Here is a 14,730-nt window from a genome sequence, read left to right as displayed (position 1 = left end):
CCAAATAAACAAATCTTGAAGTGGTTAAGTGGTGTTTAAGCCTTTATCTTGTGACATCACTGGGTTTTAGTTACTCCAACTGCTGTGTTTTAATCCAGAGGAATGGTGCAGATGTCTGCTTATTTTGTATATGTAATATTGCAGCGTCTCTGCTCTTGCTCAGGGAAACCAGAACCCAAATAGAGAGACTTGGCATGTGGAGCAGAAACGCAGACCTGTGGTGGCTGCTCATCCTTGGCACAGCTTCTTTCTATGTGCTCCGAATCTGTATAAGCCTCATTTACACAGAAATTGTTTAGACTGAATTATGAAATCCCCGTGAGCATTGGGATGCAAATGGATTTCTTGGCTTTAGCCTTGGCTGTGGTTAAATGTACCCTCTTGCCAGCGGGGACCAGTAAATAAGGTCAGTAGTGACCGAGTTGCTTCCCAATAGCGCTGGAATTTGCTCTTACTTGGTGTTTTCATCAGTGTATTATCCATAGTAACCAGCTTGAAATACTGATGCTGGTTCCCAGAACATCCTTGGAATACGTTTGACAGTTCCAAGGAGCTCTAGAAAGTAGAGCTGGAATTTGTGTGTTAGATGAAAACAAAGGAAAAAGTGACTTTTTCCTTTCCACAAGTATATGAATTTTTTTTTTTTTTTTTGCCCCAGAAGTTTGACAGAAATAATGAAGGAAAAGACTCTAGAGCTGCTTCCTATCCTCATCCATGATTTGCCCTGAAGGTTGCTGGAATTCACTCAAGTTTGGTTTGAACACAAGGATGTTGATACCTCTGCCTTAATCGTGTGTAATCCCATTGACTGATGAAGCTGTGGAGCCTGGTGACGTCCCTTACGGACAAGTTGGTGGCTTTGCTCCTCATTACAGTGGAAACAGAACCCAGTCGTGTTCGACAGCAGTAACAGCACCCGAACTTTTTAAGTTCGGTATTTAAGCCTGGAGTATTTAAGTATTTAAGCCTGGAGCTGAATTCTTGGCTACTACAGTCTGTGATGGAGTATCAACATTGACAGACCCTGCTTGCTGCTCTTACAGAAACAGTTATACTTCTAGATTTTTCTTTTACATTTCTTCTTATATTTCCATTGATACTCTTTTATTCTCTTATATTTTCTTGGTGTAGCTCTGCCTCTGACCTGCACTTCTCCTGCTGGGCCCTGGTGATTCCTGAGCACCGGTGCCTCCTTGGAATGGCTGCCAGTGTGGGAGGCACCTCTGCCTTGTGCGGAGCCGTCGCCTTTCCGCAGGTCTGCGACATCCTGACGCGCTGTAGGCCCTTACTGGGCAAACTGGGCCAGCACTTAATGGTTTTTCTCCCCACATAGCATCTTTCTGGCGTGGGCTATGTGAGTCTTTAGATGTTTCCACCAGCTTGTCCTGCAACCGGGGAAATTTAACTTGATCTTTGTTAATAATTTGTTGGCTGCATCCAGGCTTAGCTGATGGCCACTGGAAATGACAACGGACCCCAATGCCCTCCGTGTTCGGGCTGAAAGCTGCCCTGGCAGGACCGCGTTGCTCGGGCCCTGCGTACGGCCCGAGCCGCGCGCCTGCCGACAGGCACCGTTCCCATAGCAACCTTCCCGAAAGGGCCACGGGCTCCTGGGAGACCCATCCGGCTTTTTGTCCGGAAGGGAACCGGTCCCATCCCGAGGAATTCAGCCTTCCTTCTTGTCCTCTCGAGGAGGGTTTTGTCCTCAGGCCGAGGCTTCTCCCTCGCAGCCCAAGGATGGGCCTGAGCCTGGGACCTGCGGTGAAATTGGCTGTATTACTGGTTTCGAGTGGGGGAAAACGGAATTTAAGCATAGATTATTTAAGAGGGGCAGCAGTATCGCAGTAAAAAACTGTGTAGTGATTCCTTGTGACTGGCAGTATTAAAGAAAAATAACCAAAATAAGCAAATATCCTGCAAGACAGGCACCATGCAGCTTGCAGATCCACTCCAGGTGCGTGTTTAGTGGCTGAATTTGCTGCTCTCCCTTCAGTTCCAGCTGGAATTGGGACTATCTAAGGATTGCTCCTGGCTCACCTCCAGAGCGTTGTCTGCTCAAGACTCGAGTTTAATTTTTTAACCTTGGATTCCAGTGCCCAGTGAAGCATTTTCCCTGTGCTAATTTAGGACCTTTTTTTTCTTTTTTTGGTTAAAGCAGCTAAAGGCCAAAAGTCTGCATTAAAGCAAAGAGCTTCTTTTGATCTGATTAATCCCAAGAAAATAACAGACCTAATACAAAAAATTGCAGATCTTCACTGATCTGTTACCCAGTTACTATATCTCTGAGTGCTGAATATTCCTATTTAATGTGAATGAAGGCCCAGTAGGTTGAGATGTAACTTCAATCTTAACTCTCTCTTTTTATTTATTTTTAATTTATTTTTTTAATCATTTAAAGTACTTGTTTCCATTGGCGGAGCAGTTTGCACGGATGGACGTGGGATGGGGCTGGGGAGCTAATTGGTGAGAAAACGAAGCATTTTTTGGTGGTGTTTTTCGATACGGTGAGTGACAAGCAGCTGTGCCAACATGATGGAAAGAGCAGGAGGTTATGACTGAAAGCAGTTCACAAAACGCTACTAAAAACCTCCTCTCTTGGATTCCTGGATGGTTTCCATGCCTTGCTAAGCTAGGACAGGCACATACACAGACAAGGAGGGATATATAATGCAGTTAAATACAGGTTAAGTTTTATTTCAAAATGTTTGTGTTATAACCCACTGTGGAGCTGCTCACCAGGCTTTGCAGAAGGTCTCCCAACTGTGTGCCTTATATCTTGTGTTTTAATTGGTGCAGAAAAAAGCATTGAACTAGAATAAAATTGCTTGGCTGTCTTTTATTTTATTTTTTTTTTCCCCTGCCAGAGGAGCTGCTGGAAGAGGGGCTGGATGAAATCATCTCCTTTTCAAGCTTTTCCCAAATGTGCTTAATTATTATTATTTTTAACTAGCTAAATTTGTGCAGGCATATTTCCAAGTGAAATATATATATATTTTCTCTGTTGAATTGCAGTCAGAGAAGAATTGATGGAGATGCCAGGAGAGATGTAAATGTGTGATAGTGGTCCCAATACTGTGTTTGTTTGGTCCATTTATCTGCTTTTAGTCCTATCTTTGGTCATCAGGAATAACCACCCTGCTGCGTGGGCCTCCTTGGTGCAGCCTCCGGCTGTCCTGACAGCTCCGGAACATCTGTGGATTTATCCTCAAGCACCGGATTACTCTTGTTTTCTGTGAGGCTACTCAGGAAATGAAATATCTACCCTTTTCGGTCATCTTTGACTTGTAGATTTTGGCCATCAAACGCTTTGCTCTTGGCCTAGCGGGTGGTGACGTTCCCTTCCCGAGTGCTGTCATGAACAAATGGGGATGTCTTGGAAATTGGGCATCCATAGTTGGCCTCTACGTGTATCCTTTATTCCTAACCATAAAAAAAAAAAAAAATGCAGATGTGAAAAAAAGAATCAACTGGGGAAGCCATGTAACGTTAATCCCGGGCTCTGTGTTAACTAGTACCTGCTAGATTAAATTTGGCCTCTTCTAATAACGGACTCTGAGCATTTTTCCCCATTAACTTCTTTGTGTTCAGTCTTCAGGAGAAGTAGACTCAGGACGACCTGAATGACATGGTGTAGTCATTTTTAATGATGCAAGTGTGGAAAAAAATTCTTTTTCTATAGGTTAATGGTTGCAGCAGTGCCTGTGAATAGATCAGGAAGGGAGCTGGGTGTGCGAGAGGCGCTGCGCACGAGCGATAAACCCAAGCAGTCAAAAAAGGCTGTTTCCTAAGGCCTTATCTCCGGCTGGCACCGAGGACGGCAGGAAGGAAGGAGATCTATAAAAGGAGACGCGTGTGGCTGGGAGAGATTCACGGGGCTCTGGGTGAGAGCAGGGGGAGCCCCCGGATGGGCCCGGGAGGTTGGGGCAGATGCTCTGCGGTGCTGGGTCCCCTGCGCCGCTTCCCGAGCGAGCGGCGCCGAGAGGGCTGGAAATCCTCCTGCAGCTTCATGCCGAAGAGGACAACCTAGTGCCCAGTGCCTAGTACAGAGGTGGGAGCTGCGCAGTGCAACGTGCTCCCTTGTTAATAAATTCGTGTTGTTTTTTAATAGGAAGCTCATCGTATAAAACATGGAGTTTCTTCGAGTGATGAGGAACGTGCTTCATGGTTGTCTCTGTAAGATCTGTCTGTGAAAAGCCAAGGGGGAAAAAACCCGCTATTTGGTTCAGTGTCTTTTTTCCCCATGTTCTGAGAGTGCTACTATGAGATCCTAGTGCTAAGAGCAAGAGAGTGTGGGGTGTTTTGTTTTGTTTTTGGTTTTGTTTTGTTTTTTTAAGAGAAAACTGTTTTCAAAGTTGGCCAGTGTTATGACCATATATGTTATAGGTGCCTTCACTAACACATGCTTGCAGCAGATGATCTTGTTCACTGTCCTGCATTTGTACAATGAAAACACCTTTTGCTGCAAACCACATCATAAGCTTTTCATGTATAAATATATATGTATTTCCCCTCACTAAAAATCACCTGTCTTCAGTTTCTGACTTGCTTCTGAGGATCAAATCTTCATGTCATAGAAACAGATTTTTTTCAACCTGTCGCGTTTGTTAGAGCAAATAATTTCATATAATTTGGAACGCTATTTCTGAAGGGCAGAGCGAGCTGTGCCTGCTGCCTCATTAGGCATCTGGGGTCCAGCTGCCCTCGCAGCTCCCAGAGCTGCGCCCGCCGCGGAGACTCCCGCTCCGGTGGCACTTGCAGCGCCAGCCTGGGCAGAGCATCGTGCCGGACACTTGACATTTGCAGCCGTGGAAATAGATTTTTCCAGTTAGGGTTGTGGTTTTTTTTGGATTACGCATCAGTCAAAATAGAAACTATTTTAAAATACCTAAAAATAGCATTAAAATGCAAAATGGATGTGGCTCTTTGGAGGCGGTTGCATTTATATGTAGGAAACGGAGGCTGCTGGTGCCTCTCCAGACTTTGTAAGTAAATTATCTGGCTTCTCTGTGCCTGTGCGTAGCACATAGGGCAGTCAGGAGTTTATAGTTGTGCAGAGCACTATGGAAGCATGATAATTAAGTTGCTTTTAGCATTTAAATCTCTCTTTCTCTTCAGCTTTATGATCCGTATGTGAGGCTTGGGGATGCTTTGATGAGAAGATGAATCTTGCATGAAACTTTCATCTCGCTGCATGATGTTGCTTGGCCTTCTGCACATCAGGATTTTAAATCTGATTTGTGTATCTTTTTTTCCCTTGTGAATGTACTCTTGAATTATTTCGAAGGTGCTGTCGTGAAACACTAATGAAATCTTGTTTAGAGCAAGAAGCTTGTTTCTTTACTTCTTTAACCATGTGAAGTTTATTTTGTTACTTAAGAGTTTAAGCTCCTCAAACCTGCAAAGCCACACTAATGCACTCAGATTTTGTAATGATTAAAGAAATGCGATTGATCATGAAAATGTTATACTGTTACTTATCTTTCAGCAATATAAGGGCATACCTGTTTTCATTACATTGCTTTAAATTTAACTCAAGGCCAGTTAGAAAGTGTCACTTAGTGTCCCTTGCTGTCATGATTTGTTTTCTCCATTATACATTTCTTGTGAAGAATGGTGGGTTTTTTCCTCATTTGGAGTTAGTGGTTTTTCTTCTCTTTAATGTCTGTATAGTATTATAGATTTTTTTTTTTTAAGTTTTTTGAATATTCTACTCTGTTATCTTGGGTAGCTACTGTTTTACCTGTTCAGCAAAGCAGGGAGAAGATTTCAGGGACTGTTGCCTATAGGAGACAAGTATTTTGGCACTGAAAGCTATGATGCATTGCTCTGTCATGCACTGAATTCCAGTTCATTCTTAAAATGCTACCTGCAGGCAAAATCTGGAATTACCCATTTTTTTGTTACTTCTAACAATTTTCCTAATTAGACTAATTGTCTGAGGTGTTAACCCATCCAGAGCCTCCTCTCAATTTTATCATTAAAACATTGTGTGATTTTATTTTGTTTTTTAGCAGCTGCCCAGTTGATGATAACGCTATAAATAGCGGGTCAAACCTCGTCCCCTTTAGAGTGTGCTGGAGTCTGAGCTGAGCCATAGCGAGCAGGGGAAGCCAGGCTTAACTGCTCTTACCACCACGGGTGCTCCTGGGCTCCCTGCAGAGACAAAACAACCTTCGTTCTGCATCAGGAAAATTATTGCAGTAGATGAGATCCCCTGGGAGAGGTGATGCTTTAAAACCTGGATATATCAGAGGGATTTTAGGTACGGCCACTGCCTGAAACTGAGTTGGCTACGACCAGCTCTGACCTGTAATGAAGTCTTGGCACTTCTGTCTTTTCATAGGAGCCCTTGAAACTGAAAGAAAGGCTGAAAGTGATGGAGCTTGATTGGAGAGTCTAAAGTTTTGCTCTCAGTTAAGAAATTAAACTTCTCATTAACTGCAGATGTGCCTTTGTGCGCGTTGTCCCCTGCAAAAAAATACACGTGTCTCTCTCTGTGGGAGAAGCTTGAGGAGAAAAGGCTGCTGTTGGCTCCTGGCTCTTGTGACTGCTGATATTTTGCATTGAGACAAACTATTCCTGCAGGCTAGGAAGAGTTGCCAGTTTAAGACTTGAAGTGGTGCTCCTTTTATGAAAGCAAGTTAAGGTAATGGGCGAGGGCCACATTGCGCTTGTCCCCGGTGTCCCTGCCCAGAGGGGTCCCCATCTGGGACAGGGCCCCTCAGCTGCTGCAAGTGTATCCGAGCGCTTGGTTCTTGATGTTGCCTTCCCGTCTAGGTGACAGCTGGGGAGTTCCTTGTGGCACAAGGAAGATATCTTTGTGTAGTTTTAGATATATGGAATATTTAGAAGGATGGGTAGTTTGGGTCTGCTTGAAAGAACTCCCAAGTTAAGTTTTGATGTTTCATTTCTATGCAAGTCGAGGACTTGAATTTTTCTTGCGTTTAAACTGTGCTAGTTTCTTCAGTCATTTCTCCAACTTCACCCCAAAGCAAGAAGGTCTCGTTGGGTTGTGTCGTCTGCTGGAACTCGGCCAGGTGGTCTCAAAGACTTCCTCCATTCAGGGCTTGTCCCCTCGTGGAAACGCTCTGGCATCTGGATACAAGAGCCCTTTACGCACAGGGACGTACGTGGAGTAATTACAGACCTTTAAAATCCAGTCCTCACTCCCCAGCAATTTTCTAATCTACAACAATGACAGTAAAATTCAGATAATAATATTGGATGTAGCAATAAGAGATTTGTGTGTGTCATTTCCCTGCTGCCCACTGCAAAGTTCTGGAAGAGATGCCGTTTGTATTAAATATTTTCCCTAGGTATTACACTAAGCTATTTTTAATGAACATGAAGAGAAGGAAATGGGGACTAGGCGATTGCTTTGGTTTATCTTCTCCCTAGGAATGTCGCAAGGACAAGCCCGGCTCCTGCAGATGCTCGTGGCAGGTGCGTTGGGGAGCACTGCTTTACTCAGAGGTTTCTTTTAAGCATCTGTATTTTTAAAAACGTGAGGAACCACAGTGTTGGTAATGTAAAAGACTTTGGTTATGTCAGAGAAATTTGTTTGACTAGGGATGAATAAATTGTTTTCTTTCCCTATTCTGCTTTTATTGTTCTAAAGCCAGATGGACTTTTCACTTGGCTGGAGGATGCCAGACCTGAAAGACCACATTCTTTGCCCATGTCTGGAGGCATGTAGTAAATATAGCACCTTTGGGTGAGGTCCACCAGCTGAGTGTGAATAATCATATAATTCATCTGTGTTTTTAATCATTTGTTTTCTATTTAAACATTGCTGACTTTAGCTAAAATGTTGCACATTTTTTTTGAGGTCTTCAAATAACTTTTTAACAGGTCAGTTTTATTACTGTGTGTTCAAGGTTCTTTCCTAATAAATGTGAAGGCAACTTATCTTTGGTCATTAAATCAAGTATATACTGTAAATGTTTTGGTAGCTTCAGCAGCTTTAGCAGGCAGCTTTAGCAGCCTGCTATACTTGTGAAGTGTTTTTCCTATGGATGTGGCTATTTTGGTAATCTCTTATGAAGGCAAGTTAATTTTGAGCTGCCAATATGTCTCTGTTTTAATAAAAGATGCACATTTAGAGGGTGGCATTAATGCTGGAAGGCCTCTGTGACAGCAGCCAGCCCTATCCTTACCTGTGAGCATCCTGGGCATGATCTCAGCTGATGGCTCCAGCTGGAAGAATTTAGCATTTAACCTCTTTTTCTTCCTATCACATCTAGCATGAGCCTGAAGGTTACGCAGGAGGTATCTTCACTAAAGAGAGATCACTCCCCTGTGTTGTCCATATTCCTTTTACCTGCACTTCCAAGTGAGCTCTTGTTAGGCAGTGGGCTTTGTTAAATGCAGTATTTTTAGGTATAGTTTGAAGTACAAAAAGACTGGAATATATTTTTAAGTTATGATATTTGTTTTTCTTTGCAGAATAAGGGTGTGCATAGACCTTGGGGAGAGAACAGAGCACGTGACTGCTGCTGAAAGGAGTCTAAGCCACAGAGCATGCTTTGTGCCACAGTTACCCAGGTGGGTTGATGAACCAGAATTTACTGTGTGTTGCTCCACTGCTTGTAATACTGAGCCAAGAAGCGCCTCTCTCTCTCTCAGACCAGAATTATGCTCCTCTTCCATCACCATTCTGTTTGGATGGCACTTGCAGCCTGGAACCTACTAAAGTTTCTAATGTTCAGTCTATTTTATCTAATTGTTGCTTTTCAGTCAGTCCTTTTTCAAATGTTATGCTGATTTATAACATGATGTGTGCTGCTTGTTTTGGCACATATTTTTGGAAGTCTCATTTCTTTTATGCCTGGAAGAGCTATGATACCAGTAAGGTTCCCACCTGTATATCTGGAAATATAATTCTGAGCATTCTTCCGACAGTGATTAGAACCTGCTCTGGTTGACTCACCTGCAGATCATCTGCTGGGCTTCAGAAGGCAAAAGCAGCTGGATAGGTGCATCCATCATTCCTTTGTGACAAGGACTGATTTTTTTTTTTTCTTTTAAAGATTGTTTTGTTTGGAAACATGAAGCTGTCCAGCAGTTTAATTTTGCAAATCAAACTTTTGGGATGAATATTTTAAATTTTCATTTAATTGCAGCTCAGTTTTGGGCTAATCATAGGTCTGTAGTAATGAAAGATAGAAAGGAAGCAAAGATCTGCTCTATAGGAGGGAGTCTGGGATTTTTCAAAAGCAGTTCTGTGTCCTGGGAGTCATCAAAACCCAGTCAGTAGTGCTAGTCATACAGCAATTAAAGCTAAAGGACTTTTTTTTTTAAGGTAGTTCTGTGAAATAGAAACTAACTCTTATATTAGCACTAGGTGACAAGAGGGCACAGAAATAAAGTAAACAGGAGGGGAAAAAAAAAGTAGAAGGAACAATAGTGACAGTCTAAAAAATGACACATCAGGGGACCAGCATTAAGAATAACAAACTCAAATCACAGGATGTTTTGCATAGCAACAGGTCTTTTGTCTTCAAGTGGACTTTAGTGTAGCTACAGCACTTGCTTCCTGTGTGAGATAAGCACTATTATACTCAATGAATGCTTTTTAATCTCTATATCTAAATTAGACTAATAATTAAAAGGAATTAGCTGACGGAAACAATATTGAAATCTATTGCTTCTGAAAGCGTTTCCTCTCGTTTTGCTGTCAAAGCAGCAAGAAAGGAACATGTGCAAAAAGAACACACTAAAGATGAATGGTTTCCTCAGGTGCTGAATGCTGTCTACAAACTACGCTGTCGATGAAGGAAGAAGTCGATTGGGAATCGAAAGCGCGACCTAGTTCCTAAAACTGTTCAACATGCGCAAAGGGGTGCCAAAGGACCCAGAAATAGCTGACCTGTTCTACAAAGATGATCCTGAAGAAATATTTGTGGGTTTACATGAAATCGGCCATGGAAGCTTTGGAGCAGTTTACTTTGTAAGTATAGTGCTTAACATTTCGGAAAACCAAATTATTTTCAGTGGTATTTTATAAACGTTTGGCACTTACAAAAGTGAATGTCCTTCTAGCTCTTAGTACTTTTTATGTGTTAGGATATCTAAAAATATATGAGCACTGTGGAGCTCGTTAATGTTACAGCTAGTGTATATTGTAGCAGCTGATATTGCAGTCTGAAGAGTACATGCAACCTTTCAGATGCTGAAAGTTGAATTTAAGCAGTTGGAAAATAATTTGTTGAACGGGAATTTCAAGATATTCTGCTTGGTGCTCATATCCTTCTAAATTGTTGCAAATTAATAGATCCAGTGAATTAACATTCAAAATAGGCATTAAAAGCCACTTTTGTTAATGAATTGGCATTGTGTTTGCTTGAGTAAAGATACTGTAGAAGTCGTATCAAAACTGCCTTCAGGTCTTTGAGTAGCTTTGAGTTAGACGTCTTTTAAATGTCATTCTGCTTTGTCATCACATACGTACCGTCTTCAACAGCAACTGCTTGCAGGCAAAAAGAAGGAGAAAATCTTAGGAGAAATGAGAGTTCCATGGGAAAGGAGGTTGTGTGATGATCAATAGAAGGTCAAGTTCAATAGAATTTAGATTTCTGAATATCAGACTTGGCAGAGTTTAGATATGCAGCCTTACATCTGTGACAGTGGAAGATGGTCGTAGCCAGCATGAATTATTTACAGGCACTCTGTTCCAATTCACTGTTTTTATACAGTGTTACGCAGTGAGGGAAATGTTCGTGGAACTGCTCTTAAAATAGAGGACTCTATTTTTATTTCAGATAAGCAATATATGTGGGGGGTGTTGTGAGTTTAAGGTATAATTCTGGAATATATAAACTGAAATCTTTACTTTTCCATTGTATGTCTCCCATTTTTCTGCCACTGTTTTAAACTCAAGCTCTGCTTTCTGTGTATGAAGCTCATAACACACAGAAAATTGTCTTTTGGAGTCCTCGTAAGGCACCAATGGGAATTCATTTAACTCCTGTGTAGTTGTGGCTGCACAACAGCCCAGGCCTCAGGAAGTCTCTGCTTCTGTCACATTGCTGATGTTAGAGCTTTTCCCTGCTACACGTGGATTGCCATGTGTCTAGGGTTTGTTTTCCCTCCTTTTTAAAAGCTTCGGTAGCCCTTCTTGCATCTTGACCCCAGAGCATCTTGGAGTGAGGGAAGGGACACAGATCACATCTCGGTCATTGCAGGATTTGTGGGCATCTGGACATGCTTGGCATCGAGAATGGAGCAATGCATCAAAAACCGTGAAAGGAGCAGGGCTGCCTAAGTGGCAGGTCCCCCCTCCATCTCCCATCACTTATAAGTGATAATATTTCTAGAGATGGTCTGTTTTGTAAAGAGACATCTGTGGGACCTTTTTCCCATCAGAAAATTGAAGGGAGTAATATTTGTGTGAGTTTTCCTTACTGAAATTTCTGAGCCAAATCATTATCAGCTAATGAGCCAAGTTTTTTATTTTTTACTTGTTTTCCCTGAAGTGCATTGGCTTTCAGGGCACTCTGAAGTACGTGTTTGGACTTCACAGCAGATGTCAATCTTGAAAGAGAAATTGGCTTTCTTGCTGTGTGGTGGTGGTCCCCCTGCTGTGCTTAAGCTCAGTGTTCCAAGGGAAATATCAGAAGTGAGATTTAAAGAAATGTGATAAACATAAATATGAAGCCTGTAGGATGAATGTCCTCCAGTTTAAACCTCGGGGCTACTCACAAAACCTGAGACAGCTGTGGAAAGAACATCCACCTTTAAAGCAAAAGGAGCAGCAGCAGTGGTGGTGAAAGGTTGTGTCTCCAGCTGGTACATGATGGCCATCCAGAACGTGGGAAGAATCCCATTAAAAACAGTGGAGGAGTTGGGGGTTGTAGCTCTCAGGACGTTCAGGTGATTTTGGTGTCCACTTGGGACATGTTCTTATCCTTTTCAGAGTCAAAGCCTAGGTGCTGGGAAGATGGCTACGTGCTTAGCGCCTTGCTCTTTTCTCTGCTAACTGACCCCAAGAACAGTCTTCTGTTCTTTCCCTGCTTCTCTGCTTTTGTGGTGGTTGGTTTTAGTGGGGTGAACTACTACAATGTTCTACTATAAACTTAAATGCAGGCTTAGTTTTGCAAGCGGCTTTGTTTGCGTGCGTATTGCCCATGCGTGGCAAGATAAATAATGTCAGATTTCTTTTCCGGGCAGAAAGAAATGCTGCTTTGCATATCCGAAGGCTGAGAAGTTTGTTGCTTGTTACAAAGTTTTGAAACTAAATGCTGACTAGGTAAAATTTGTAGTTGATTTCAAAAGCATAGCTTCATCAGAAATAATAATAAGCTCGTTAGACTTGGGCTCTGAATGGAAGAGTGATAAAGCAAATGAGAACGGGGTGAATAATGGAGGTTTGACGAGCAGAAACGGGAGAGCTTCTTAGGCTGCCGTGAAGGCATCCAGAGTGACTGCGAGAGACAGAAATCCTTGGAGGATTGTTCAGGACACCAGCATTAACTCTCCTGTTGACATTCCCATTTTAGGTGCTGGCTTGGAGTGATGAGTGGTAAGGAAGGGTTTTGTCTTCTCCAAAAGCAATTTGTTTTCCCACTTTCTGTAATTTATTTGAAGGTTACCCTGAGAAGAGCAGGTTGTGATTTTCACCTTTTCTGGTGTCAGGCTTTTGCTAAGCAGATGAATATCAGCTTCTGTTAAGGGCAGTAGTTTTCTGGTTCACCCTGCACCACTGAAGTCAATGTGAGCGTCACAAAATATCTTTGATTAATGCATTATTACTCAAGTGTAGTACCCACACTCTCTGCAAGGGTTAATTTGCAGCTTGAAGCTCAGCTCTTCAGTGAAGAAAGCAAAAATAAGAGCTGAGCATTACATATCAGTGACAGAAAAGAAGTGAGCAGTGTGAAAATAAACCTCAGGTCTTGCTGCGGGTGTAGGCTTGTGCAAGACGTGGCTTTGCTGGTCGCTTCTGCAGGAAGAAAGGCTTTTCAGTAGGCACTGCTTTCTGATGAGCAGGCTGGAGGCAGCCTTGTAACTGCTCCAGATTCACAGCAAATCCATCGGCTTGTTGAACTGCATGAGTTGGTTATCAGCTCTCCAAAGGATTTGTTGGAAGATGTGCGTTTTTGCATCAACATAGGTGGCGTTTGGGGGCTGGCAATCTTTGTGGAAAATCCAAATGTCCTGAGATTTTTGCAGTCTGCCTTTAAATTTGTTTCCACAATTGAGGTTTGGATTTAATATTTTGCCTGTAGATAAAGAGCAATAGCGTGTGTTTAGCTGCTGACAGTCAAGAGAACAACTAGATACAGATTGCCTACATTAGGTGACCCAATTTCCGAAGAGAAGTGGATTACACTTACTCCATTTGCTATTTCAAAGCCATTCCTTTGTAGTAGCTCTGGAAAACTCTCTGGTGGTCAATTCTTCACCAACGGGAGGTTGCCTTGAGCTGTAGCTAAGTCGCAAAAACCTACCTTGCTTGCACAGCAGAAAAGGAGCTCCATCAGCCTGTGAAGAATAATCATTTGAGGGCAGTCTGATGTTGAATGCAAGTGCACCAAGGCAGCCGTGGCGCATCTATCTCATCTTACACTTTTTTTGGAACCAAAACTAGATATAATGCAACTAAAATCTTGATGCAGCCTTTGTCTTAACACCAACCAGGGAGTTTGGTTTTGAGGGAAAGGAAGAATTTTTCAAGGTGCAAATGCCTTCGCTGTCGTGCTGGAGCCCTTGCATGTGTATTTGGTTAGCTCGACACAGTGTTTTAAGCATATTAGTGCAGATTAGTAAGTCCACTGGAATATTTAGAAATTTAAATTTCTCCGTGATAAATATGATGAAAAACTTTCACCAAAATTTTAGATGAAATTTGTCCTTTTGATCTCCTGAGGTGGATACCCAAAGGACATTTCGCTTTGCCAGATTGTTGTGTAGTCCTTTATGGTCCTGATGACAGTCTTCATTGTAATTGTGTCTACAACTTAAATTTGTTTTCATTTGTTGGGTCAAACAGAACTTACACTGGCTGGGTTTTTCTTTTTGTGATTGTAAAATAATTTCCCCCTTTGCTATGCAAAACCCCCCAAAAGATGACATTATTTTAAAATGAAAGGATGTGCAGTGAGAGGAAGGTTATTTTTTAAATGGAGCTAAATTCCAAAACAAAGAGCCATCTTGAAGTTGAAAACAGAAATAGTTGCTTGAGGATATCAGTGCTTTGTTTTGGGATGAAAGTGCAGATTTTCATACATCTCTCTGTTTCCTGGGCTAATGTTTTTCCCAAGGTCTATCTAAAACTGCTTTTACTGCGGTTCCAGTAAACCTGTGTTTTGTGTGTTCTCCCAGGTTGTGACTTTGGTTTGTGCCTCGGCAAAGAGGTAACGAGTGAAGCAAGGACTGAGGGGGTCAGGGGATTTGCACACATAGATGAAGTTAAGGAGGGTGGTCATGACTGGTAAACCTTATCATGAAGGAGACGTCCTGCAGCACAGGAGTTTGCCAGGTGTGACACAGGACAAGACATCTGTGTTTGCCAAAGGCACAGTTGACTCCACAGTGACAGGAGGAAGAAGAAGGAAAAAAAAAAAAAGACTTATTTTTCCTTCAATTTCTTTTTTTTCTCCAGGCTACAAATTCCCACACTAATGAGGTGGTGGCAGTCAAGAAAATGTCCTACAGTGGGAAGCAAACGAACGAGGTAAGGCATTATTAATGTGGAAAGTGAAAAGGGTGGAACATACTGCTCCCCTCTGG

General features: G+C 42.3%; 1 protein-coding gene across 3 annotated transcripts in view; it reads left to right on the top strand.

Annotated features, from left to right (window-relative positions):
• Positions 1 to 14,730, top strand: part of TAOK3 (TAO kinase 3) — a 73,472-nt gene that overhangs the window by 20,341 nt on the left and 38,401 nt on the right. For all 3 annotated transcript variants that reach the window (XM_026037561.1, XM_026037559.1, XM_026037560.1), the window contains exons 3-5: positions 8,446 to 8,544; positions 9,739 to 9,949; positions 14,603 to 14,674. In XM_026037561.1, the coding sequence (XP_025893346.1) occupies positions 9,830 to 9,949; positions 14,603 to 14,674 (192 nt within the window). In that variant the 5' untranslated portion in view covers positions 8,446 to 8,544; positions 9,739 to 9,829. The remainder of the gene's footprint in view (positions 1 to 8,445; positions 8,545 to 9,738; positions 9,950 to 14,602; positions 14,675 to 14,730) is intronic.

Source organism: Nothoprocta perdicaria, unplaced genomic scaffold (assembly GCF_003342845.1).
Source record: "Nothoprocta perdicaria isolate Ctin4 unplaced genomic scaffold, notPer1 scaffold_2, whole genome shotgun sequence".
Lineage (NCBI taxonomy): Eukaryota > Metazoa > Chordata > Aves > Tinamiformes > Tinamidae > Nothoprocta > Nothoprocta perdicaria.
Note: the sequence above shows the minus strand (reverse complement) of the source record. Positions and strands in the feature narration are given on the sequence as shown.